Raw genomic sequence first — 27,384 nt, forward strand, 5'->3', positions numbered from 1 at the left:
CAGTCTCGCCCTCTTCCTGTTTTATTTGGCGGAATAAATGGCGTTGAAATGTAGCATTCGGCACCACCACATAATGACTGTTCAATGCATCAACGGCTTTCTTATAGTCTTCCTTCATTCCGGTGTCAGGGAACGTTCTAAACATTTCTCGAACCACTGGCCCCCGCGGTGAAGAGAAGCAACACTCTCCACTGCGCCTTCTGCCCCGGCGTACTCTCATCAAGAAAGAGCCCGCGGCTGTCGACGAAGGCCTCGAACTCCTACAGCCATGCTTTCCATGTCACGCTGACGGTACTCGTATCACCCGCCGGATCGAAGTGCAAAGAAGTCAGCTCCAGCGACTGCCATTATGACCTTTTTCTAACCTTTTTCCAGCTCGTCGCCACGGATTCAGAATCCAAAATGTCTAAAATATCCAAAATCCAAAATATCCTCGTCGCCAATGTCACATCTGATGTGGAATACTGATACTGACACAATATTTACAGGTTACATTTCCTTAGTCTCTGTTTATTATCTCTGCCGACCATGGCCTCCTGCCTTGGCTTCCACGGCGCACACACCATTTGACCGCCAAGTCAGCTGATACACAGGTCATTATCATTATCATGACTCATCGTCGGGGTAGACCTAAAGGGAAATTGAGCATGGCTTTCGGGAAAGAGCAAGGAGTGTAAACAAATGGAGAACTTGCAAAGATTTTTTGGGGACGGCGCAGCGGTAGATTTGCTGCCTTACAGCGCTTGCAGCATCAGAGAACCGGGGTCGATCCTGACGACAGGTGCTGCCTGTACGGACGTTTGTACCTTCTCCCCGTGACCTGCGTGGGTTTTCTTCAGGGTCTTCGGTGTCCTCCCACACTCCAAAGACGTACAGGTTTGTAGGCTAATTGGTACGGCGTGAGTGTAAATTGTCCCCAGTGCGTGAGGGATGATGTTAATGTGCGGGGATCGCTGGTCGGTGTGGACTCGGTGGGCCGAAGGGCCTGTTTCCGCGCTGTATCTCTAAACTAAAGTCAGGACGGCTTCAATGGTTTGAACGGCCTCTGGTAATATATGACAAAGTGGTCAGGTAGCATTGTGCAGATGGTGCTACCTCTGCTGAATGTTGACTGCATGAATGACATTCTTTCCTCTCTGTCTGGAAGAGATCTTGTTAAAATGTCAGCCGGAATATTTTTGGGACTGCTTTAATAGTTGTGCATTATTATTTTTGCAGGTTTTGATAACTGGAACTCTACAAGGAGAGATTTTTTAATAAGTTTAGAAACCAACTCCCTGGGGCACCGTTGAAAGAGACAATATTTTCTTTTGTAGGTAAGTGCGTGCGTTCTTGGGAAATTGCATTCAAATTGGGGTCAGGCTAGAGATAGAAAGCATTTTATCATCGGGATGCATCACAGCTTGGTTTGGGAACAGCTCCATCCAAGACCGCGAGAAATTGCAGCGAATTGTGGACGCAGCCCAGACCATCACACAAACCAACCTCCCTTCCATTGACTCCATTTATACCTCACGCTGCCTCGGCAAGGCCTGCAGCACAATCAAGGGCCAGTCGCACCCTGGCCACTCCCTCTTCTCCCCTCTCCCATCAGGCAAGAGGTACAGAAGTGTGAAAACGCACACCTCCAGATTCAAGGACAGTTTCATCCCAGCTGTTTTCAGGCGACTGAATCATCCTACCACAACCAGAGAGCAGTGCTGAACTACTATCTACCTCTTTGATGACCCTCGGTCTATCCTAGATTGGGCTTCACTTTGCACTAAACATTATTCCCTTATCATGTATCTGTACACTTTAAATGGACCGATTGTAATCATGTATTGTCTTTCTGCTGACTGGTTGGCATGCAGCAAAAGCTTTTCACCGTACCTCGGTACACGTGACACTAAATAAAACTGAACTAAACGTAGATGTGGGGTCGTTGGTGCAATCAGCTGGGAAGTGGTATTTCAAATAAGGTTTATACTTCAAATATAGCCCAGCTGTTTGGGTGGAAATCGCCTTAGAAGAATGTAAAGTCCCAATCCTGTGGAGTGCTCCATGTTGCCATCGGTTACCTCGAATAGAAAGTCGTATCCTCAGCAAATCTACTGCTGAAATGTCTATCGCCTGAATTAGAATTAAGTTTGGTGTCTAACAATATGAATGAGACTATGATTTATCCTTGGGAAGGAATCATGAAACCGTATTAGTCGGAGCCAAGAGCGTTTTATTGTCGTCTGTCCCAGATAGAACAATGAAATTCTCACTTGCAGCAGCACAATACAATATGTAAACATAGTACACTGTATAAACACAGTACAACCACGTCTTTCTCGATCAGTACGGGTGTCAGTGGTTATTGGGAGAAGGCAGGAGAATGGGGTGAGGAGAGAGAGAGAGAGAGATAGATCAGCCATGATTGAATGCCAGAGTAGACTTGATGGGTCGAATGGCCTAATTCTACTCCTATCCCTTTTGACCTTTGACTTGGAACGAGGGCGTGGAGTGGGACGACGGTTGGCGGGACGACCAGAATGGAGGCGAAGGCTGCAATGGGCCTTTGTGGTGCCTCTTGCTCATGGACTCGGTGGGCTGTGCTGTACAAACAGGGGGTGAATGTGCATTAAGTGCGGGGAGAACCTTGTTGAGCTGTCTGCACAAAAATGTATTTCACTGTACCTGGTACAGGTGACAATAAGGAAACCATTGGACTCCAATGGACTATTGAGTGTCTGTCATGTTGCGGGACTGTCATATGTTGGAAGACTGGAGCGACTAGGCTTGTATACACTGGAATTTAGAAGGATGAGAGGGGATCTTATGGAAACGTATAAAATTATTAAGGGGTTGGACACGTTAGAGGCAGGAAACATGTTCCCAATGTTGGGGGAGTCCAGAACCAGGGGCCACAGTTTAAGAATAAGGGGTAGGCCATTTAGAACAGAGATGAGGAAAAACTTTTTTAGTCAGAGAGTTGTGAATCTGTGGAATTCTCTGCCTCAGAGGGCAGTGGAGGCCAATTCTCTGAATACATTCAAGAGAGAGTTAGATAGAGCTCTTAAGGATAGCAGAGTCAGGGGGTATGGGGAGAAGGCAGGAACGGGGTACTGATTGAGAATGATCAGCCATGATCACATTGAATGGCGGTGCTGGCTCGAAGGGCCGAATGGCCTTCTCCTGCACCTATTTTCTATTGTCTATTGTCTATTGACTAAGAAACTGCTTCATCCTATTGATAGGTGTCCTAACTGTTATCTTAAATTCACAATGCCCAAGTCTGGATTTCCAGGTCTGTACAACTTGTGGTCCCCTCCGTTTTGGATTTATTGTGGCGTTTATTCTTAAACCAGCTTTTATTTTCTCTTTGGCAGATTGGACAGCGCATGGGCTAAGCACTAGATGTCGTTCCCACGTGCGTAATTCCTCCTCTTGTCGCGTCGCGGTCACGATGCAATGTTCACCAGCCGTTCTTCGGAAAGAACATCGCCCCTTGTTTCTTATTTGCAAAAACACCGGCGCTGCAAGGAGGCTGACATTCCATGACCTCCAAGCAAGAGAGGTCATGAACGACTGTAGACGGTGGCAGATGCTGGTTTGCCCCGACGATAGACACACAATTACCGGAGTGATTCAGCGGGGTCAGGCAGCATCTCCGGAGAGAAGGAATGGGTGACGTTTTTGGGTCGAGGCCCATTTCGGGTCGTAGACCCTTCTTTGAACAGCCTGATCCAAAAACATCACCTATTTCTCTTCCCCAGAGATGCCGCCTGACCCGCTGAGATACTCCAGCATTTTATGTCTGTCTTCGGTGTAAAGCAGCATCTGCAGTTCCTTACTACACAACCACTAGGAGGACCTCAGTGGGTCAGGCAGCATTGGAGGGAAGTGGGCGGACGATGTTTGCAGGAGGGCGCGACCCTCCTTCAAAATCCCCGTCTGCCCATTTTCCTCCAGGGATGTTGACTGACCCATTGAGTTCCTCCAGCAGTTTGTGTTTTTCCTCGAGCTGGGACAACCTTGGCAGGAATTTCCATCCTTCTCCCCTGCCCTGCCACTTTGGCTGGCCTCCAGATACCAGTAGTCCCTGCGTCGTTTGCTGGCTGGCTTCCAACAGCCCCCCTATTTCTGAAAAGCACTATTCTTTCCATGCCTAGGAAGAGAATACCTCATTGTATCCATGCAGTTCACTCTATCTTAACAGCGGCCCATACCTGCCCAGCCATGGGCTGCTAACTCTCCAACATCATTGCACCTTGGAAGTTCTTGCCGATTCCCAAGATCATCAGTATCAATATCGTCATTGCTTTTGCATTCATGCTCTTGGTACTAACGTGGTGCATCTGTGCGCATCATCTCTTCCCTGCATGACGTCTGAAGGGATTTGGCTTCGTGCATTTCTGGACAAGTTCCAAACAGTCTCTCGCCGTGGTCTGCGGTTGTCTCATTTACACTGAACTGACTTTATCCTCGCTCGGACGAAAAGCGTCTCAAACCAGAGCTTCCCTTGTGCTTGCTCTTCGGCTTCACGTTCATCCATGCTCCCTCCCCTTCACTATCCCGCCCATCGTCATTGATCCTAATGATTTAACTTCTTCCAGCTACTTTCAGAACTCTTGAAGGTATTTATTCACAAAATGCTGGAGTAACTCAGCAGGTCAGACAGCATCTCGGGAGAGAAGGGATGGGCGACGTTTCGGGTCGAGACCCTTCTTCAGAAGGACCCGAAACGTCACCCATTCCTTCTTTCCCGAGATGCTGCCTGACCTGCTGAGTTACTCCAGCGTTTTGTGAATAAATACCTTCGGTTTGTACCAGCATCTGCAGTTATTTTCTTATACTTCAGAGCTCTTGATGTCGAGTGCTCACCAAACTCTCTCAAATTCCTCTCCGACTTTTGGCCGAATTGCCACATCTTTTGTCTCCCGGAATGGGATGATGTTAAACCTTCACTTTCGATGGAATAGTTTCATCAAGTCTCTCGCAAGCATTGGCTACTTGCTCTGTCTCTGAAGACCTCGTCCATAGTTTCCACAGACTTTTGCCATTTCTCTGCTGACATTCTAGATTTCTTCTCCTGCAACGTTTGTTGTTACCTTATGCTTTTCTGCCACCTCTCTAATTCTTGTCAATCCAACGAACCCATCAACCAAGCAATAACCGCTGCAGATATCAGAAGGGGGCTCTACTAAAATACTTCTTGTCCTTCTAAATAGGGTGCAAGAGAAAAGTGCTCTTGTTGCTTGCTTTCTTGCTGCGGTGGTAAGTGGCTGTATTAACGTTCATCTTCATTTCTCTCCAGGTGCCATCCGTAATCTCTCTAATGCCTGCTGACATTCCATCAGTCCCCCTCCCACTTTAAACACCCCCCCCCCCCTCGTTTCCCTTCAAGCTTTCAAATCCATACTTAATACCATCCGGCTGCTGCCTGTGGCTTGCCTCAAGTGTCTCACTTTGTTGGCCAATTCCAACCTGCTTCCGAGGAGTTGTGTGGAACGGCCAACAGCTGAAGAGCAGTGGGATGGGAGAATCGGGACATTAAAGGATCAACACAAAGAAACAAACGTTTTAAATAAGACGGGGACGCAAGGAAGCTGTTGATGCTGGAATCTTGAGCAAAATGAATGAATGGCGGAGTAGACTCGATGGGCAAATCTGTTCCTACGACGAATGAACGTATTAATTGGCCTCTGCACAACTGCCCCTGGTGTGTAGGGGACGGATGTGAAAGTGAGATAACACAGAGCTAGTGTGAACAGGTGAATGGAGGTCAGTGTGGACTCGGTGGGGCCGAAGGGTCCTGCTTGCTGCATCTCTAAACTGAACTAAGCCTAAGCTGTAATTAAATGAGTCAATCATTCGCAATGCAGCTAGTTTGCCGCTTAATAACTAGGTATCCCAAATTCAGCTTCACTTACGATTATCCAAATGATTGTATTCTCTTACGACTGTAAGGTTTTTTAAGGTTTTTATTGTTTTTTTTAAAACATTTTTATCGGCAGGAGCAATGATTCCAGTCACGGAGTTTAAACAATTCACTGACCATCAGCCTGCGTTTCGAGTACTGAAGCCATGGTGGGATGTTTTCACCGATTACATAGCTATCGCCATGCTGATGATCGGTGTGTTTGGATGCACTTTGCAGGTAGGTCTACAACCATCTTGGGCTAAATACCTGTAGGTTTGGTAGTTGATAGGGAACAGACGGATATAGATCGCATGCAGGTAGTTGAGATTAGATGAACTTTGCACCATGTTTGGCACAGACATTGTGGGCCGAAGGGCCTCATGGTACAGTGTGGAAACAGGCCCGCTGGCCCAACTTGCCCATGCCGGCCAACATGCCCCATCTACACTCGTCCCACCTATCCCTCCTATCCCTCTGAACCTGTCCTATCCAAATACCTGTCCAAATGTTTCTTAAACATTTAGGGCTATTCCTGTGTTCTACTGGTCTGCGTTAACGTATGAATTGGGAGTAGGGTCAGACGAGTCCCTTGAAATTGCTTGACCACGCGGTGAGACTCTTGCTAACCTGATTGTAACCGCAAGTCTGATTTCCGTAGCATTTGTAGCTAGAAGTGACCTGCTCTTGGATCTAGGAGAACATGATAAGTATTCGGGGAGGTTTCCGGGGATATTGTCATGTTCCGTGACGTGTGGGAATTTTTGGATAGTTAAAGAATTGGCATCTGCAGAGAGAAAGAGAGAGAGAGAGAGAGATTGCTGGTGAGAGGTTCAGAAGACATTTTGCACCTCCTCCGTTCAGCACGTCTGAATGCTGAGCACGTCTCCTAATGCATGGTCTCCTAATCTGAGGAAAGACATTCTTGCCATAGAGGGAGTACAGAGAAGGTTCACCAGATTGATTCCTGGGATGGCAGGACTTTCATGTGAAGAAAGACTCGGCTTGTACTCGCTGGAATTTAGAAGATTGAGGGGGGATCTTATAGAAACTTACAAAATTCTTAAGGGGTTGGACAGGCTAGATACAGGAAGATTGTTCCCGATGTTGGGGAAGTCCAGAACAAGGGGTCACAGTTTAAGGATAAGGGGGAAGTCTTTTAGGACCAAGATGAGAAAGTTTTTTTTCACACAGAGTGGTGAATCTGTGGAATTCTCTGCCACAGAAGGTAGTTGAGGCCAGTTCATTGGCTACATTTAAGAGGGAGTTAGATGTGGCCCTTGTGGCTAAAGGGATCAGGGGGTTATGGAGAGAAGGCAGGTACGGGATACTGAGTTGGATGATCAGCCATGATCATATTGAATGGCGGTGCAGGCTCGAAGGGCCGAATGGCCTACTCCTGCACCTACTTTCTATGTTTATTGTCGCATGTGACAGCTCACAGTGATATTCTTTGTTTTGCATACTCACAAGGTATGCAAAGAGTCGCCAAAGAGTATGCGAAGGGCATACAAAGTTACAAGGTATTCCATTTTACACAAACCAATTTTTAACACGATTTGCTCTTGCAGGTTCCCCACACTGTACATGTGCGGGGTTAACATTTTACCCAAGGCTCTCCTCTTTCTGTGTGTCCTAGTGGGAGAGGCTAGGATTAGAGGTCATTGCCTCAGAATTAAAGGATGTTCTTTTAGGAAGGAGATGAGGAGGAATTTCTTTAGTCAGAGGGTGGTGAATCTGTGGAATTCTTTGCCGCAGAAGGCTGTGGAGGCCAAGTCAGTGGGTATTTTTAAGGTAGAGATAGATAGATTCTTTATTAGTACGGGTGTCAGAGGATATGGGGAGAAGGCAGGAGAATGGGGTTAGGAGGGAGAGATAGATCAGTCATGATTGAATGGCGGAGTAGACTTGATGGGCCAAATGGCCTAATTCTACTCCTATCCCCTATGGCCTTCACTTTGGTTGCTGGCCCTATTTCCAGCCCTAATCCCGTGAGCAATTGGTCACTGAGAGGAATCCATTTACTGCTGACAATTGTTTTGACTTCGTTACAAGGACGGGCTGCAGCAACTCACTAAAATACAGTAAACCTTTGTTACGGACTTCATTGTAACGGATTTTGGATACAGCGGGCCGTCTCTTTAAGAACACAGGCTGCTAGTTACATTGAGGAGGCTATTAATATTGACAAGGCGTTGACATTGACAAGGCGTTGAAATTGACAAGGCGTTGAAATTGTCAAGGTGTTGACATTGTCAAGGCGTTGAAATTGACACGCCGTTGAAATTGTCAAGGCGTTGACGTTGACACGGCGTTGAAATTGACACGCCGTTGAAATTGTCAAGGCGTTGAAATTGACACGCCATTGAAATTGTCAAGGCGTTGACGTTGACACGGCGATGATGTTGTCAAGGCATTGATGTTGTCACGGCGATGATGTTGTCAAGGCGTTGACGTTGACACGGCGATGATGTTGTCAAGGCATTGATGTTGTCACGGCGATGATGTTGCCAAGGCATTGACATTGACAAGGCGTTGACGTTGACAAGGCGTTGACGTTGACAAGGCGTAGAAGTTGACAAGGCATTGAAATCAAAGATACTAGAGGAGCAAGATAGACCACTCGACCCTAAAAACCGTAGTACGTCATGGCGCCATTTTAGTAGGCAGAAACTTGCAGAAACATTTTAAAAGAAAAATAACAAAAATCTATGAATTGATAGATGAGATATATTCTGCATTTTAATGGTATCATCACACATACTGTTCCCCCAAAACACTGATTGCACTGCGGGAGAGGCATAGCGAACGGCGGGTTTTGCCTACTAAAATGGCGGACGTTCCGCTCCTTTGCGTACTACACTTCAGAATAGGCGATTTCGACGAAGTGGCCCATCTTGTTCCTCTAGTATCTTTGGTTGAAATGGTCAAGGCATTGAAATTGACAATAAATCGCTTGGACTTCACTATTATACAGGGCAGCATACAACGTTTAATATTTTTAACTTGCAGTAACAAAAATAATTTTTTAGGTGTTAAAGAGAACTTGTATTTACCTTCTCACTCTTTTTGAAGGAGAAATGGAACGAGGCAAATGGGGGTGAACAAATTACCCATTTGTTGCTACTGTTTTCTACCTGTAAACCTGTTCTTGGACTGTGCTATATATTGCTTTTAACAGCATATACAGGTAGTTCTGCTACAGCGCGTATTTCCATTATACAAATTAGATGTAACACGAGTGATGAATTAAGGAAAACTATTTGCATTACATTAGCCAAATTGATTATCGTGCAATTTAATTGGGAACGAGAGAATCACTTACAAAATTTTAAAGTGGATAAAAAGCTGTCTGGATATAAACTGGATTTAGTTGTCTGGATCCTAAATTCACTGGAATTTAGAAGGATGAGAGGGGATCTTATAGAAACGTATAAAATTATAAAAGGACTGGACAAGCTAGACGCAGGAGAAATGTTTCCAATGTTGGGGGAGTCCAGAACCAGGGGCCACAGTCTAAGAATAAAGGGGAGGCCATTTAAAACTGAGGCGAGAAAGAACCTTTTTCACCCAGAGATTTGTGAATTTGTGGAATTCTCTGCCTCAGAAGTCAGTGGAGGCCAATTCACTGGATGAATTTAAAAGAGAGTTAGATAGAGCTCTCGGGGCTAGCGGAATCAAGGGATATGGGGAGAAAGCAGGCACGGGTTACTGATTGTGGATGATCAGCCATGATCACAAAGAATGGTGGTGCTGGCTCGAAGGGCCAATTGGCCTCCTCCTATTGGCCTCCTCCTCCAATAAACTATTGTCTATGTTTCTAAAGAGTGTGGGAGGAAATAAAACTGGTTCCATGTAACCTTCCCCCCCAATAATCAGTAATAATCAGCAATAACCATTGTCTCTTAAGCACACAGATGCCACTTTATCCCTGTGTGGCCACTGGAATTGACAAGCAGGTATTTATATGGACACAGTGCAACAATACTTCATTGTGATATTTGTGCAACATTATTCTTACAATGTAACATGCATCTCGCTGCGACAAAAATAAATTTGTTGCTATTAAACAGACCTTTCTTTTAGAAAATCATGCGCAAAATGTAACTTTATTATTGAGATCGAAAACTTTCCACCCCCGAATCTCCTTCTCCCCCATTGACTATGGGAATTTGTCTGGAATTGACTATGGGAATTCCGTACGGAATTTGTCCGTTCTCCCGTGACACGCCTGGGTTTTCTCTGGGAGCTCCCGTTTCCTCTTACACTCCAAAGGGGTACAGGTTTGTCGGCCAATTGGCTTGGCAAAATTGTAAGTTGTCCCTGGTGTGTGTAGGATAATGTAAGTGTGTGTGTGTGTGTGTGTGGATCGCTGGTCGGCGTGGAAACAGTGGGCTTTAGGGCCTGTTTCCACGCTGTATCTACAAAATACAATAAACTAAAGACACTTTGTCTTTATAATGTGATTTTACTAGGTTTCTCAGAAATTGAACCATAGGATTGCAGCTGATCTAACCTGGACTCTAAATGTCTGTAAAGATCTTTTGCATCTTTTGACGCCTTCTGAAATTCCATATGCAACACTATCAAGTGGTTCACCCTTATCTGTTGCGCTGGTTAGAACAAGATATTCCAACTTTGGTTCAATATGACCTGCCTTTCATAAACCCTTGTTTACTTTAAATGGCCTGTTAATACTTCCTTAATCCCAACAATTGCTTGTGCTGATGTCAGGTTTAGTTTGGAGATACAGCGTGGAAACAGGCCCCTCAGCCCACCATTTCCACCCCGATCAATGATCAGCCGTATATTAGTACTGAAGAAGGGTTCCGACCCGAAACGTCACCCATCCTTTTTCTCCACAGATGCTGCTTGACCCACTGAGTCACTCCAGCATCTTGTGTCCACCTTTGGTACACTAGTTCTATGTGATCCCACTTTTGCATCCTGCACACTGGGGGCAATTTACAGAAGCCAATTAGCCGACAAATCTGCACGCCTTTGGAATGGGGGAGGAAACCGGAGCACCCGGAGAAAACCCACGAGGTCACAGGGAGAACCGACTAACTTCGTATGGACAGCACCCGCAGTCAGGATTGAACCCGGGTCCCTGGCGCTGTGAGGCGGTATGTTTCTACCGCTGCGCCACCGTCCAACCCTAGTTAACCAACTGGTCTTGTTCCCTGTCTTCACTCTTCCTCCTTTCTTAAATAGTGGGGTTTCATTTGCTAACTTGGGGAATCAAGAGCTGGAGGACATAGGTTTAAGGTGAGGGGGGGAAAGATTTAATAGGAACCTGATGGGTAACTTTTTTTACACAAAGGTTGGTGGGTATATGGAACTAGGGTTGCCAACTTTCTCACTCCCAAGTAAGGGACAAAGGTGATGTCAGCGCCCCGCGCCCCACGTGACCTCACCCAGCCAGCGGCCACCTGCTCCCGCTCCACCAATGGTGGCCGCCCGGACCGCTTCGGGGCTGCTTCACAACCTCCGTTACGCGGCGCCTGGGCCTCCGGGCCTACACTGTCCGGGCCCACAGTGGCCCCTGGGCCTACGTGTCCGGGCCTACAGTGTCCGGTCCTACAGTGTCCGGGCCTGCAGTGTCCGGGCCTGCAGTGACCGGGCCTGCAGTGACCGGGCCTGCAGTGTCCGGGCCTTCAGTGTCCGGGCCTTCAGTGTCCGGGCCTTCAGTGTCCGGGCCTTCAGTGTCCGGGCCTACAGCGCCCCCCAGGCCTAATACGGGACAAGGGCGGTCCTGTATGGAACAAACCAATTTTGCCCAATGTACGGGATGTCCCGGCTAATACGGGACAGTTGGCAACCCTATATGGAACCAACTGCCGGAGGAGGTAGTTGGGGCAGGTACTATCACAACGTTTAAAAAACATTTAGACAGGTGCATGGACAGGATAGGATTAGTGAGATATGGGCCAAATGCAGGCAGGTGGGACTAGTGTAGCTGGGACATGTTGGCCGGTGTGGGCAAGTTGGGCCGAAGGGCCTGTTTCCATACTGTATCACTCTATGACTACTAATTTTAAAATTCCAAAAATTCTTGAAGCATAACAGATGCATATAAATGATAACACTAAATATAGGGATTCGCTTTATTGGAACGTTTACTACAATATTTATCGTTAAATAGTTTTCAGCAGGTGTGAGACCGGGTGTTTTCTGAGAGGGTATGGCCTGCCACCTTGTGGTCTACATGAGAATTGTTGAAGCACGTTTGGAACAACTACAGCCTGGATTCGGAGAGTCCTGATGCAGGGTTTCACCATTCCTTTTAATGCACGAATGCTGTTTGACTCGCTGAGTACCCACAACAGACTGTTTGTTACTTGGATTTAGAAATTTGTGGGAGGAAATTCTTTGGCGTTGCATGCAATATGATAACATTTCGGGATAGGCTGGGCAGGTTGGGACTCTATTCCTTGGAGCGCTGGAGGATGAGGTGTGATCTTATAAAGAGGTATAAAATCAGGAGAGGAATAGATCGGATAAATGCACAGAGTCTTTTGCCCAGAGTAAGGGAATCGAGGACCAGAGGGACATAGGTTTCAGGTGAGTGGGGGTGGGGGTGGAAGATTTAATGGGAACTTGAGGGACAACTTTTTTACACAAAGGGTGGTGGGTATATGGATCGAACAAAGGGTGGTGGGTATATGGAACGAACAAAGGGTGGTGGGTATATGGAACGAACAAAGGGTGGTGGGTATATGGAATGAACTGCTGGAGGATGTAGTTGAAGCAGGTACTATCCCAATGTTTAAAAACCATTTGGACGGGTACATGGATAGAAAAGGTTTAGGGGGATTTGGGCCAAATGCAGGCAGGTGGGACTAGTGTAGGGATGGTTGGCCTGGACAAGTTGGGTACATGGATAGAAAAGGTTTAGAGGGATTTGGGCCAAATGCAGGCAGGTGGGACTAGTGTAGGGATGGTTGGCCTGGACAAGTTGGGCCAAAGGGCTTGTTTCCACGCTGTATCACTTGATGACGCTATGACTCTCTATAACAGTGGTGTCCAAACTTTTTTCAAAGAGGGCCAGATTTGATAATGTGAAAATACCCAAGGGCCAATGCCCCCCCCCCGCCCCGGACCTTTAACTAATGCGCTCCCCCCCCGCCCATCCTCGCGTCTGACAATCCGCAGATCGGGCAGCGCTGACCGCCGGGAGGTGTAGTCGCCCCTCTCCCGCTGGTGGGGGGGGGGAGATGCGGCACCCGGCCAACTGACGGGAGCGCCTGCCAATGAGCGTGTGGGGTGACGAGAGCTCAGCTGCTGCTCTCCCCCCCCCACCCCGCACGCCCTCAACCCCGCCGCCGGGAAGTGTCGTCGCCTCTCCTGCTTGGGGGGGGGGGAGGTCGGGCAACTCTGACCGCCGGGAGGTGTAGTCGCCCCTCTCCTCTCCCCCTCCCCATCCCCTCTCCCCTCCCCTCTCCCCCTACCCCTACCTTCATTCTGTTAGACAGTGCTGGCGGGCCATAAATAATACATTTTAAGACGGAAGCTGCGGCCCGTATAAAATCTGACCTCTGGCCGCGATTGGCCCCCGGGCCGGACTTTGGACATGTCTGCTCTATAACATTCGCACATTTGTACACCTCCTTCGAAATTCCGTTCTGTTGGATGGCAGGACTTTCATATGAAGAAAGACTGGATAGACTCGGCTTGTACTCGCTGGAATTTAGAAGATTGAGGGGGGATCTTATAGAAACTTACAAAATTCTTAAGGGGTTGGACAGGCTAGATGCAGGAAGATTGTTCCCGATGTTGGGGACGTCCAGAACAAGGGGTCACAGTTTAAGGATAAGGGGGAAGTCTTTTAGGACCGAGATGAGAAATTTTTTTTTCACACAGAGAGTGGTGAATCTGTGGAATTCTCTGCCACAGAAGGTAGTTGAGGCCAGTTCATTGGCTATATTTAAGAGGGAGTTAGATGTGGCCCTTGTGGCTAAAGGGATCAGGGGATATGGAGAGAAGGCAGGTACGGGATAATGAGTTGGATGATCAGCCATGATCATATTGAATGGCGGTGTAGGCTCGAAGGGCCGAATGGCCTACTCCTGCACCTATTTTCTATGTTTCTATGTTTACCCAGCGCAAAAACTTCAGCAACAGATTGCAAACAATATATCTTTTATTCTCTTGCATGTTTAGCACAAGCAGTGAAGGACAGTCTCATTTATACATTTTTAAAAAAAGGAACAGAGGGGTAAAGAAGTCGAGAGTTTTATGGACCGAAGTAAAGAGTTTCTCTCTGTGACCGACCGTTTGGGTTTCGTCCGGCTGCTCTGCTTTCTTTTCACATCTCAAAGACGTGTGGGTTTGTAAGTTAATTGGCCTCTGTAAAATCCCCCCTAATGTGTAGGGAGTGGATGAGAAAGTGGGATAACATAGAACTGGTGAAAGGTTCCTCTGTCCCTCTCTTCCCCTCCCCCTTCCCAGATCTCCCTCTATCTTCCTGCCTCCACCCATATCCTTCCTTTGTCCCGCCCCCCCTGACATCAGTCTGAAGAAGGGTCTCGACCCGAAATGTCACCCATTCCTTCTCTCCTGAGACGCTGCCTGACCTGCTGAGTTACTCCAGCATTTTGTGAATAAATACTGGTGAAAGGGTGATCGATGGTCAGCGTGGATTCTGTGGGCCAAAGGGCCAGTTTCCATGTTGTATCTCTAAACTAAATTAAACAACAATGCTGTGCATGTAACTCTTTGCTACCAGCATGATGTTGCTGCTATGTGTGAAATGAGTTTCCCACAATCCCACTTTACCATACTGATTGCTTTTCCAAGGCATTTTCATTGCCTGTGAAGTATTCTGTTGGCTGACTAATTCCGTACAGATGCCCTTTTCAGATTATCGGGGATTATACAGATGGCGCAGCGGTAGAGTTGCTGCCTCACATCGCCAGAAACCCGGGTTCGATCCTGACAACAGGTGCTGTCTGTACGGAGTTTGTACGTTCTCCCCGTGACCCGCGTGGGCTTTCTCCGGGTGCTCCGGTTTCCCCACCCCCATACTCCAAAGACTTCCTGGTTTGTAGGTTAATTGGCTTGGTACAATTGTAAATTATCCCTAGTGTGTGTGGGATAGCGTTAGTGTGCGGGGATTGCCGGTCGGCAGGGACTCGGTGGGCCGAAGGGCCTGTTTCCGTGGTGTTTCTCGAAACTATAAAAAATTATTCTTTGGCAATTATCAGAGAACCGGTTTTGATAAAAGGTCACAAAAGTGAAACGTTAATTTGTTTTCTCTCTCCACAGATGCTGCCTGACCTGCAGAACATTTCCACTTTGTTGAAATGATCCATTTTCATACTTTTACCATTTTGCGTAGAGTAATGGCAGAGCAAAAGACAGACACAAAGTGCTGGAGTAACTCAGTGGGTCAGGCAGCACCTCTGGAGAAAATGGTTGGGTGACGTTTCAGGTCGGGACCCTCCCTCAGACTGGAGGTAGAGAGGGGAGGGAACTGGAGGAAGGGAGAAGGCCAGAACTAAGCAGGGCTGGCTGACCAAGGAAGACGACCAAGGAAGGGTGGAGCCCACAATGGTCCATTGTTGGCTGGGGAAGAGGTGGTAACGAAGGGATACAAGGATGTGAACGGTGGAACCAGTAGGACGACTAGGGTGGAGTTGGGGGGGGAGGAGTGAATGAGGCCAGTACTAGAGCGATAGGCTGAATGGCCTCTTTCCATAGAGTAAATACTAAAGATAATAGACAATAGACAATTGACAATAGGTGCAGGATGAGGCCATTCGGCCCTTCGAGCCAGCACCGCCATTCAATGTGATCATGGCTGATCATTCTCAATCAGTACCCCGTTCCTGCCTTCTCCCCATACCCCCTGACTCCGCTATCCTTAAGAGCTCTATCTGGCTCTCTCTTGAATGCATTCAGAGAATTGGCCTCCACTGCCTTCTGAGGCAGAGAATTCCACAGATTCACAACTCTCTGACTGAAAAAGGTTTTTCCTCATCTCAGTTCTAAATGGCCTACCCCTTATTCTCAAACTGTGGCCCCTGGTTCTGGACTCCCCCAACATTGGGAACATGTTTCCTGCCTCTAACGTGTCCAACCCCTTAATAATCTTATACGTTTCGATAAGATGACATGAGTCGCTGATAAGTATCTCAAGTTAAAAGATTATCCATTATAATGGCATGGCTTTCTCCTCTCCCCCCCCCCCCCCTCCCTTTCTCAGGTAATGCAAGACAAGATTATTTGCCTTCCGAAACGCACTTCACCCGATAACCTGCGCGCTGATCCAAATGAAACTCTGGTCAACGTTTCCACCAATACGTACGTGCCTCCCGCCCCCGTGCCGTTGCCACCTGCTGCTTCTACCGACGAGATGAAAGGGCGAAAGACCAACCTGGACCTCCAGCAGTACAGCTTCATAAACCAGATGTGCTACGAGCGTGCTCTGCACTGGTACGCCAAGTACTTCCCCTACCTGGTGCTGATCCACACGCTGATCTTCATGCTATGCAGCAACTTCTGGTTCAAGTTCCCCGGCTCCAGCTCCAAGATCGAGCACTTCATCTCCATCCTGGGCAAGTGCTTCGACTCGCCCTGGACCACCCGGGCCCTGTCCGAGGTGTCCGGGGAGAACGCCGGGGAGAAGGAGACCAAGGCCGGCGGGAAGAGCCACCAGGCGGCCAAGATGGCGGCGGCGCTCCTGCTTCCGCCCCCGCCGCCGCCGCCGCCGCCCGACGAGGGCGCCCTGGTGAAGACCCAGTCCCTGCACTCCATCCCCGAGAAGATCGTGGTGGAGAAGCCGGCGGCCAGTGCCCTGGACCGGAAGGAAGGCGAGCAAGCCAAGGCCCTGTTCGAGAAGGTGAAGAAGTTCCGGCTGCACGTGGAGGAGGGCGATCTGCTGTACTCCATGTACGTGCGGCAGACCATCATCAAGGTGGTCAAGTTCATCTTCATCGTGGTCTACAACAGCGTCCTGGTGTCCAAGGTCAACTTCATGGTGGAGTGCGAGGTCAACATCCAGGAGATGACCGGCTACTGGAGGTTTTCATGCAACCACACCATGGCCCACCTGTTCTCCAAGCTGTCCATCTGCTACCTGTGCTTCGTCAGCGTCTACGGCTTGACCTGCCTCTACACCCTCTACTGGCTCTTCTACCGCTCCCTCAGGGAGTACTCCTTCGAGTACGTCCGGCACGAGACCGGGATCAACGACATTCCCGACGTGCGGAACGACTTTGCCTTCATGCTGCACCTGGTCGACCAGTACGACCCGCTCTACTCCAAGCGCTTCGCCGTCTTCCTGTCGGAGGTGAGCGAGAACAAGCTCAAGCAGCTCAACCTCAACAACGAGTGGACGGTGGACAAGCTGCGGCAGAAGCTCCAGGCCAACGGGCAGGGGCGTCTGGAGCTGCAGCTCTTCATGCTGCGCGGACTGCCCGACACCGTCTTCGAGCTGACCGAGCTGCAGTCCCTGCGGCTGGAGATCCTCGGCCACGTCACCATCCCCGCCGCCGTGGCCCAGCTGGAGGGGCTGCGCGAGCTCTCGCTCTACCAGTGCTCCGCCAAGATCCACACGGCCGCCCTGGCCTTCCTCAAGGACAACCTCAAGGTGCTGAGGGTCAAGTTCGACGACACCTGGGAGCTGCCCGGCTGGATGTACAGCCTGAGGAGCCTGGAGGAGCTCCAGCTCCAGGGCTCCCTGAGCCCGGACTTGTCCAAGAGCATCACCCTGGAGTCCCTGAGGGAGCTGAAGGGCCTAAAGGTCCTGGGCATCAAGAGCAACCTGAGCAAGATCCCTCCCTCCATCGTGGACACCTCCAGCCACCTCCAGGCTCTCAGCATCCACAACGACGGCACGCGGCTGGTGATGCTCAACAGCCTGAAGAAGCTGGTCAACCTGACGGAGCTGGCGCTGGTCCACTGCGACCTGGAGCGGATACCCCATGCCGTCTTCAGCCTGACCAACCTGCAGGAGCTGGACCTGAAGGAGAACAACCTGAGGTCGGTGGAGGAGATCATCAGCTTCCAGCACTGCCGCAAGCTGGCCTGCCTGAAGCTGTGGCACAACAGCATCGCCTACATCCCCGAGCACATCAAGAAGCTGGGCAGCCTGGAGTGCCTCTACTTCTGCCACAACAAGATCGAGGTGCTGCCCTCCCACCTCTTCCTGTGCAACAAGCTGCGATTCCTGGACCTGGGCCACAACGACATCCGCTTCATCCCGCCCGAGATCGGCGTGCTGCAGAACCTCCAGGACTTCTGCATCACCGGCAACAAGGTGGAGAGCCTGCCCGACGAGCTGTACTTCTGCAAGAAACTGAAGGCGCTGAGGATGGGCCGCAACAGCCTCTCCGTCCTGTCGCCCAAGGTGGGCAACTTGGTCCTGCTCAGTCTGCTGGAGCTGAGGGGCAACCACTTGGAGACCCTGCCTCGCGAGCTGGGACACTGCCGCTCGCTCAAGAGAAGCGGCCTGCTGGTGGAGGATGCCCTCTTCGACGGGCTACCCTCTGATGTCCGAGAACAGATGAAGGCAGAGTAGGGCACTGCCCGGGAGCGACGCATAGCCCTGGCACACCCAGCTGGCACCTCCACCCGCTCCCCATTCAGTCCCACTGCCAACGTTTTTACATCAACCTTGTATTTTATAACCCATCGTTTATCTATATATATATCTATCTATATATATATATATGTATATCTATTATACATCTCTAAATATATTTATATATAATAGATATATAATAGATAGATATAGATATTGTGTATATATATTGATATATGTGTGTATATATATATATATATTGATATATATATATCATTGTATTTTTTACCTGCAGCTGTATGAAACTATGATGGATTTAATGCTGTAGATACACACATATATCTCTCTATATATATATGTATATCTATATACATCTCTAAATATATTGAGATTATATATATATATATATATATATATATATATATATAAATAGATAGATATAGGTATAGATATTGTGTATATATTTTGATATATGTATATATATATACACACACACACACACACACACACACACATATATATATATATATATATATATATAACCTATATACAGTATACATATATTATTGTATTTTTTACCTGCAGCTGTATGAAACTACGATGGATTTAATGCTGTAGACACACACATATATCTCTCTATATATATATGTATATCTATATACATCTCTAAATATATTTATATATATATATATATATATATATACATATATCAATATATATATATATATATATATACACAATATCTATATATATCTATTTATCTATATATATATATATATATAGAGATAAATAGATAGATATATATAGATATCGTGTATATATATATATATATATATATTGATATATGTATATATATATTGATCTATATATATAAAACACATATACAGTATACATATATTATTGTATTTTTTACCTGCAGCTGTATGTAATACTGTAAATACACACAGAATGCTGGAGTAACTCAGTGGGGACAGGCAGCATCTCTGGAGAGAAGGAATGGGTGATGTTTCGGGTCGAGACCCTCCTTCAGACCCAGTGTTCAGGGTTACTTGGGGAATTGATGCTGCTGTTACTCTTCTCTCACTTCGTTTCTGGGAGAGGGAGACGTTCCCTTAGATTCGGGAATACTGACGCAGAAATCTGCCTGGGAAGAGATGACCAGCCTTGAAATACACGTCATATTTATGATATCAGCACTTCAGTGCTCGATAGACAGGGGGCAGGAGAGTGAGTGTATTTTGTCCAAGGTTATTTCTTTGTCAAAGGAGAGGGGAAGAAAAATCATTTGGGGGCGGTAAATACGTGCCTTTATTTGGAAGAGTTTTGATGCCCAAGGTGTGTGATGTGTTAGTGCATGGTGGGGCAGCGGTAGAGTTGCTGCCTTACAGCGTCAGAGACCCGGGTTCCATCCTGACCATGGGTGCTGTCTGTGTGGAGTTTGTATGTTCTCCATGTAGCTGGGAGTGTGGGTTTTCACCGGTTGCACAGGATTCCTCCCACATCCCAAAGATGTGCAGGTTTGTAGGTTAATTGGCCTCTGTAAATTGTCCCTACTGTGTAGAATAGAACAGTGTACGGGGTCGGCGTGGACTCGGTGGGCCGAAGGGCCTGTTTCCAGGCTGCATCTCTAAATTAAACGACTGGGCTGCAGAGTTGTATTTACTCACCAAGTGCATCATTTATTAAAATTGTTGCACTTAATGCATTGGGAGACCCAACCAGGCAATAGTTCTAGATTTAAGGTAATGGGATGGGAGAGGGATTTTAGTTTAGTTTAAAGATACAGCGAGGAAACAGGCCCTTCGGCCCACCGAGTCCGTGCCGGCCTGTGATCACCCCGTACACTAGCTCTATCCGACACACTAGGGACAATTTACAATTTTTACCGAAGCCAGATTAGTCTACAAACCTGTACATCTTTGTGGGGGGAGACCGGAGCACTCTGGAAAGGCCCACGCTGTCTCAGGGAGAACGTACAAACTCCGTTCAGACAGCACCCATGGTCGGGATCGAACCCGGGTCTCTAGCGCTGTAAAGCAGCAATACGACGCTTGTGGAAGCATTTCTTTTCATCCTGAGAGTGGTGGTGGGGTGGGGGCGGGTGGGGAAGCCTCTGGGGCCCATTGCCTGAAGCACTGACCTGAATAGTGGAAAGCCTGGATAGAGTGGATGTGGAGAGGACGTTTCCACTGGTGGGAGAGTCTAGGATCAGAGGTCACAGCCACAGAATTAAAGGATGTTCCTTTAGGAAAGAGATGAGGAGGAGTTTCTTCAGCCAGAGGGCGGTGAATCTGTGGGATTCATTGCCACAGCTGGCTGTGGAGGCCAAGTCAGTGGATATTTTTAAGGCAGAGACAGATAGAGTCTTGATTAGTACGGGTGTCAGGGGTTGTGGGGAAAAGGGAGTAAAACGTGGTTAGGGGGAAGAGATAGGTCAGCCATGATTGAATGATGGAGTAGACGTGAAGGGCCGAATGGCCTAATTCTGCTCCTATCCCTTATGACCATATCATATCATATCATATATATACAGCCGGAAACAGGCCTTTTCGGCCCTCCAAGTCCGTGCCGCCCAGTGATCCCCGTACATTAACACTATCCTACACCCACTAGGGACAATTTTTACATTTACCCAGCCAATTAACCTACATACCTGTACGTCTTTGGAGTGTGGGAGGAAACCGAAGATCTCGGAGAAAACCCACGCAGGTCACGGGGAGAACGTACAAACTCCTTACAGTGCAGCACCCGTAGTCAGGATCGAACCTGAGTCTCCGGCGCTGCATTCGCTGTAAAGCAGCAACTCTACCGCTGCGCTACCGTGCCGCCCATATGAGCCTCATCCATCGAATAGATACTTAGGCGAGCAGGTGAAGAGTCGTAACCGACAAACGCCTCGCGCGGAGGCTGTGATGGGGCATTATTGTGAATATCTTTTTTCTTTGGGCCAGCCATTGGGCCAACACCCTTCTGCATCGTAGCTTTTTGAGGTTCCAGTGACGGCAGAATTGGATGGGGAGGTGGTATCGGGTTCATGTTGGTGATCGAGAGGGCTTTGAGGTCGGAGCTGTGGTGTCGGGGGTGGAAGGGGAGCTGAGGGGGGGGAGGAGGGTGTTGATGGCACTCAAGTTGGGGAGGGTGAATTGTCCTGTTGTAGCTTGAAAAACACCTGTAACTGGAAGGAATGCGAAGGACATTTGCAGGTACAACAGTTTAAACGGCTTTCAGATAAGCACGTGGAAATGCAGGAATCAGAGGGGATATGGATCGTTTACTGGCAGTGGAGATTTAATGTTCAACATGGGCATTGTTGGCTGAAGGGCCTATTTCTGTACTGTTCTATCTGTCTATCTGGTCTACCAACCTTATCTATCACCTAGCCCACTGCTAACAATGGCCTGATTCTTTTATCATTGTTACCTTTTCACAGGCCTTTCGTTCATTTGTTCTATATCTTTCTACATCACTGTCTATATCTCTCTTTTCCCTCTTACCTGACTCTCAGTCTGAAGAAGGATCTCGACCCGAAACATCACCTATTCCTTTTCTCCAGAGATGCTGTCTGACCCGCTGAGTTACTCCATATTTTTGTGCTTTAGCTCTCTGTCTAGTCTACCTAGCTACCTTATCTACCTACCTACTTATTGTATCCACCTACCCATCTTATTTATCTACCTATCTACCTACCAATCGATCTAAATAGTCTACCGACCCATCCAGGCACTGAATGATGGAGTAACTCAGTGGGCCAGGCAGCATCTTCGGGTTGAGACTGATCCGTCTGAAGGAGGGTCTCGACCCGGAAACGTCACCCATTCCTTCTCTCCAGAGATGCTGCCTGTCCCGCTGAGTTACTCCAGCATTCTGTGTCTTATCTTCGATTTAAACCAGCATCTGCAGTTCCTTCCTATACCTATCTTCCCATCTGGTCTACCAACCTACCTATCTACCTTGCCTATCCACCCATCATATCTACCCAGGTCCAGGATTCAAAATGCTGGTTCCTGGTCTTTTCAATGTTACCAACATGATAACATGCAGATCAGTTTGCCACCGGTCTTGGATTGGTGTTTATAGAAGTGGCTCTGTGTTGCGGCACGTTGGAGTCTAAACTGCTGCTCAATGGGCAATTGTCAGATATATCAAGGGATATTTTTAACAATTGATACAGAGTTGGTAGAGCATGGCGATATCTGCATGGTTCGGGTCAGGGAATGGTGACTTGGGAGTCGAAGATGTTAAGCCTCGTTAAAGGGAAGTGTAATCCCAAGCAGATCAGCCTGCACTCTGGGGGAGAGAACACGCAAAGTGATTAGGGTACTCAGCGGGTCAGGCAGCATCTGGGGAGGGAATGGAGAGGGGTCGGGACTCAGAATCCGAGTCTGAAGATGGGTCCCGACCGGAAACGTCATCTGTCCATTACCCTCCACAGATGCTGCCTGGCCCGCTGAGTAAAGCAAGAGAATGGGGTTGAGAGGGAAAAACAGGTCAGCCATGATCGAATGGTGGAGCAGACTCGATGGGCCGAATGGCCTAAATCGACTCCTTTGACTTATCCTGTTCACTACACATATTTTAATCACACATGCCTCAGCTTGTACTCCTAAATTGTTATTTCCTCGCTGACTGTGTGGATTCACAAGTAAGGTTTTTATGACTTTAATCAGAATTTGCTCATTCGACAGTTTTCTTGAAGAAAGTGCCTTCAGGTGAAACCCGAGCGACAGTTCACTGGTTCGACAGCAGAGGGCGCAAAGGGCTCAGCTGCCAGCACTTTTCCACGGCTTCATTTTGCTCCCTATCTTCCCCATACCCCCATGGGAACACGGGTTGTGCAGCGGTAGAGTTGCTGCCTTACAGCGCCAGAGACCCGGGTTCGATCCTGACTGGGCGGGTGCTGCCTGCACGGAGTTTGTACGTTCTCCCCGTGACCGCGTGGGTTTTCTCCGGGTGCTCCGGTTTCCTCCCACACGCCAAAGACGTGCTGGTTTGTAGGCTAATTGTAAATTGTCCCCAGTGTGTAGGATGGACCTAATGTGAATGGGTGATCGCTAGTCGGCCACGACTCGATGGGCCGAAAGGCCTGTTGCCACGCTGTATGTCTAAACTATAAATCTAAACAGGGATAGATGACACTTTGGGTAGGGATCCTTCCTCAGACATAAAATGACATCTATCCATGTTCTCCAAAGATGCTACCTGACCCACTGAGTTACTCCAGCACTTTGTGTCTTTTTTTTAATGAACCAGCATCTACAGTTCCTTGTGTCTATTTATATACCTTCACCCGGCTTCACATTTCACGCCTCTTCTGTCCTTATCTCACACGTTTTGTCTTCTCATCTCTGGTCTTTGTCCCATCACTTGCCGCTCAAAACCACCCCTTACCTGTATCCACCTATTGCTCGCTAGGCGTTAGCCCGTCCCTCCTCTCTTCCAATCAACCTCACCCCACCCGCCCACCCAAAATGTCACCTACCCATGTTCTGCAGAGATGCTGCCTGACCCATTGAGTTACTCCAGCAGAAGGTAGACACAAAATGCTGGAGTAACTCAGCAGGACAGGCAGCATCGCTGGAGAGAAGGAATGGGCAACGTTTCGGGTCGAGACCCTTCTTCAGACTGAGTTACTCCAGCACTGTGCGTCCGTATAAAAGTGGAGAAATGTTGGAGGGAACCTACATTAGTTGTTCTCATGCTTATCTCTGCCCTAGAGTCATGGAGCACAGAGACAGGCCCTTCTGCCCATTACACCCATGTCGACCCTTGCACCCATCTAGACCATCTATTCGCCTTCTTTGTCTTGCTAGGGCTTGTCCAAATGCTTCTTCTTAAATATTGTGGCAGTATTTATCTCCAAACCTGGGGGTGGGGGGGGGGGGGGGTGAGAACAAAGGGGAACCAATGGGAACTGAATAGAATACTTCGCAACTTTATTGGCGCCCTTTATGTAGCGACTCTTTGCATACCTTGTGTATGCAAAACAATTTCACTGTGAACACGGCACATGTGGCAATAAAGTATCACTCATTCATTCAACCTCGTCAGTTCCGTTCAGTTTATTGTCACGTGTACCGAGGTACAGTGAAAAGCTAGGCAGGCGTGCATTCCAGATTAAGATTGCTCTCTGGCAGGACATATTTCCTCTACACCTCTCAACTATCTTAGACATGTCTTAGACACTCCACTTTGGGAGAAAGGTTTTTACTATCTACCTTTTCCATTCCCTCATCATTTTATAGACTGCTCTTGGCCTCTTCCCATTCCATGGAAAACACGCACTAAGGCGAGAGATGTTGGGTGGTCCAGGCATGTTACTGAAGTCCAGACATTTCCAACCCAATGAAAACATGGATGCGCATCTAGTATGCGTCATTTTTTGCTTGATTGCTGCCCCCCAATTACCAGCGCCCTGTTTCAAATGGGGGACTTTGCCATGCTTAAGACAGGTCAGGTCAAATGTGTCGGAAGGAACTGCAGACGCTGGTTTGTACCGCAGATAGACACAAAATGCTGGAGTGATTCAGCGGGTCAGGCAACGTCCTACGGGGAAAAAAGGTGGGTCGGGTCAGAGTGAAAATAGAGGGGATGGAACTGGAGATAAGAAAGGGGCTCAGCGGTAGAGTTGCTGCCTCACAGCGCCAGAGACCCGGGTTCGATCCTGACTACGGGCCCTTGTCTGTACAGAGTTTCTACATTCTCCCAGTGACCTGCGTGGGTTTCCTCTGTGATCTCTGGTATCCTCCCACGCTCCAAAGGCGTACGGGTTTGAAAGCAAGTTGGCTTAGTAAAATTGTAAATTGCCCCAAGTGTGTGTGTAGGTTAGTGTTTGTGCGTGGGGGATCGCTGGTCGGCGCGGACTCGGTGGGCCGAAGGGCCTCTTTCCACGCTGTGTCTCTAAACTAAACTAAACTTAAAAGGGCAGAACAAAACAAGGCCAAGATGACCAAGGAAGGGTGGAGCCCACAATGGCCCATTGTTGGCTGGGGAAGAGGGGATAACGAGGGGATACAAGGATGCGAACAGTGGAACTAGTAGGACGACAGGGTGGGGGAGAGATAGAGGGAATGCAGGGGTTATATTAAGTCAGAGAAATCACTCTTCACACTGCTGGGATGTAAAATGGCTGCTTCCTGCACTTTACCACTGATACTGTCCTTTCAATTCCCTTCAAAAGAAGTGCCCATCTCCTTTCGTAATCAGAGTGCATTTTTTAAAAGATAAAATTACTTTGATAAGCTAGAATCCACAGGTTCAAAATCAACATGACGTATGATGAAAGAATGGGTCGACTGGGCTTGTATTCACTGGAATTTAGAAGGATGGGAGGGGATCTTATAGAAACGTATAAAATTCTCAAGGGATTGGACAGGCTAGATGCAGGAAAAATGTTCCCGATGTTGGGGGAGTCCAGAACTAGGGGTCACAGTTTAAGAATAAGGGGTAGGCCATTTAGGACTGAGATGAAGAAAAACGTCTTTACCCAGAGAGTTGTGAAACTGTGGAATTCTCTGCCACAGAAGGCAGTGGAGGCCAATTCACTGGATGTTTTCAAGAGAGTTAGATTTAGCTCGAAGGGCTAAATGAATCAAGGGATATGGGGAGAAAGCAGGAACGGGGTACTGATTTTGGATGATCAGCCAGGATCGTATTCGATGGCGGTGCTGGCTCGATGGGCCGAATGGCCTCCTCCTGCACCTATTTTTCTATGTTTCAACCCTGTGAAGTGTCTTGTGTGAAATCTTCCTCAAAATAAATAATATATTTTGAATAATTCAACCAAAGAACGTTGGCGTTAACTGACTGAACAGTCAATGTGTGTGACAAGATGTTCACAAAAGATCTTACAAAGGAATGGTTTATTGATAAAGCCATTACGTTTGTCAATTAAGGCACTTGTACATTTTCAATGCAAGGGTGGGTGGGGTTTTTATTTCATTTCACGGGCTGCTGAAATGATATTGTGATCAGGAAAATGTATTGAATTCCTGACTTTTGTAACTGAGGGAGTGGGGGGGAGGGGGGATATATTAATGTAGTAAGTATAGATCTCACAATTTACCAGGGTTCCATCTCATGAATGGGTGCCTTTATTTTTCTTGACGAAGGGCTTCTTTAAGACAACCAGACTGATGCTCAAGTGAGAGGCCGCACTGGCTAGAGGCTCTGTCCACTCCACCTCTGCAGGTTCTGCACGTTTAGCGATTCAGGAGGCCATATACCCGCTTTGCGAGACCGCTGGATGTGTCCTGTAGAGACACCTCAGGAAATGCCCGCTCCTATCACGGTTGATGCCACTACGCGTCTCCTGTGGAAATGGGAGGTCAATAAACTGCTCTCTCCTGCTATCGAAGCTAGGTCGGTCACTTGTTTAGCTGCAGAGAGGCCTCCTTGCGTACAACGTATCATCATCAGTCGCCTCTGCACTTACTCCTTACGGGCAAACTAAACAGTGATTATTTGTGCTCTCTTGTGCCATTGACGATAAGCCGGGAGAGGTTTATTGTCTGATATATTTTGCCTGAAAATCCAAATTAGCTGGAAATTATGATTTGTATTCTGGAGTCATCGGTTTAACTGTTGGAGCCTGTTGGAGTGATGTGTGTGTGTGTGTCTACTACTGATTTTAGAACTAAATTACCTTTTTTATTTTTTTAACGTCAATTTTTATCACACTGTACATATGACAATATTGTATTTTCATTATTATTATATTATGAGGTTGAGTATGTGAATTGGGACACTTTGTATTAGTAAATTATATCACAAATAGTCATTTCGTATATAATTATGTTTCAGAGCAGCACCTAACAGGGATTTCCTTTCAAGGTGGACACAAAATGCTGGAGTAACTCAGCGGGACAGGCAGCATCTCTGGAGAGATGGAATGGGTGACGTTTCGGGTCGAGACCCTTCTTCAGACTGCGATTCAGGGGAGTGGCAGACATAGAGATAAGGAAGTGTGAGGTGT

General features: G+C 47.8%; 1 protein-coding gene across 3 annotated transcripts; it reads left to right on the top strand.

Annotated features, from left to right (window-relative positions):
* Positions 1-470: 470 nt before the first annotated feature.
* lrrc8c (leucine rich repeat containing 8 VRAC subunit C) lies at positions 471-26,400 on the top strand. Of its 3 annotated transcripts, XM_078408183.1 has the most exons (6): positions 471-876; positions 1,219-1,316; positions 3,357-3,397; positions 5,985-6,127; positions 16,095-18,239; positions 24,656-26,400. In XM_078408183.1, the coding sequence occupies exons 3-6, from the start codon at positions 3,385-3,387 to the stop codon at positions 24,914-24,916; spliced, it is 2,562 nt and encodes an 853-aa protein (XP_078264309.1). In that variant the 5' UTR covers positions 471-876; positions 1,219-1,316; positions 3,357-3,384; the 3' UTR covers positions 24,917-26,400. The 3 variants fall into 3 exon arrangements, with proteins under 3 accessions (XP_078264309.1, XP_078264310.1, XP_078264311.1); XM_078408184.1 differs by lacking the exon at positions 3,357-3,397; XM_078408185.1 differs by lacking the exon at positions 24,656-26,400 and having other exon boundaries at positions 16,095-18,579.
* Positions 26,401-27,384: the final 984 nt, after the last annotated feature.

This window comes from Rhinoraja longicauda, chromosome 11, assembly GCF_053455715.1.
Source record: "Rhinoraja longicauda isolate Sanriku21f chromosome 11, sRhiLon1.1, whole genome shotgun sequence".
Classification (NCBI taxonomy): domain Eukaryota; kingdom Metazoa; phylum Chordata; class Chondrichthyes; order Rajiformes; family Arhynchobatidae; genus Rhinoraja; species Rhinoraja longicauda.

Bases quoted from the DNA above. Each gene is read 5' to 3' on its own strand.
- lrrc8c (XM_078408183.1), top strand. The intron at 6,128-16,094 runs GTAGGTCTACAA...TCCCTTTCTCAG, and splicing joins TGTTTGGATGCACTTTGCAG to GTAATGCAAGACAAGATTAT. The intron at 18,240-24,655 runs GTGGGCAACTTG...ATCATTTTATAG, and splicing joins TCTCCGTCCTGTCGCCCAAG to ACTGCTCTTGGCCTCTTCCC.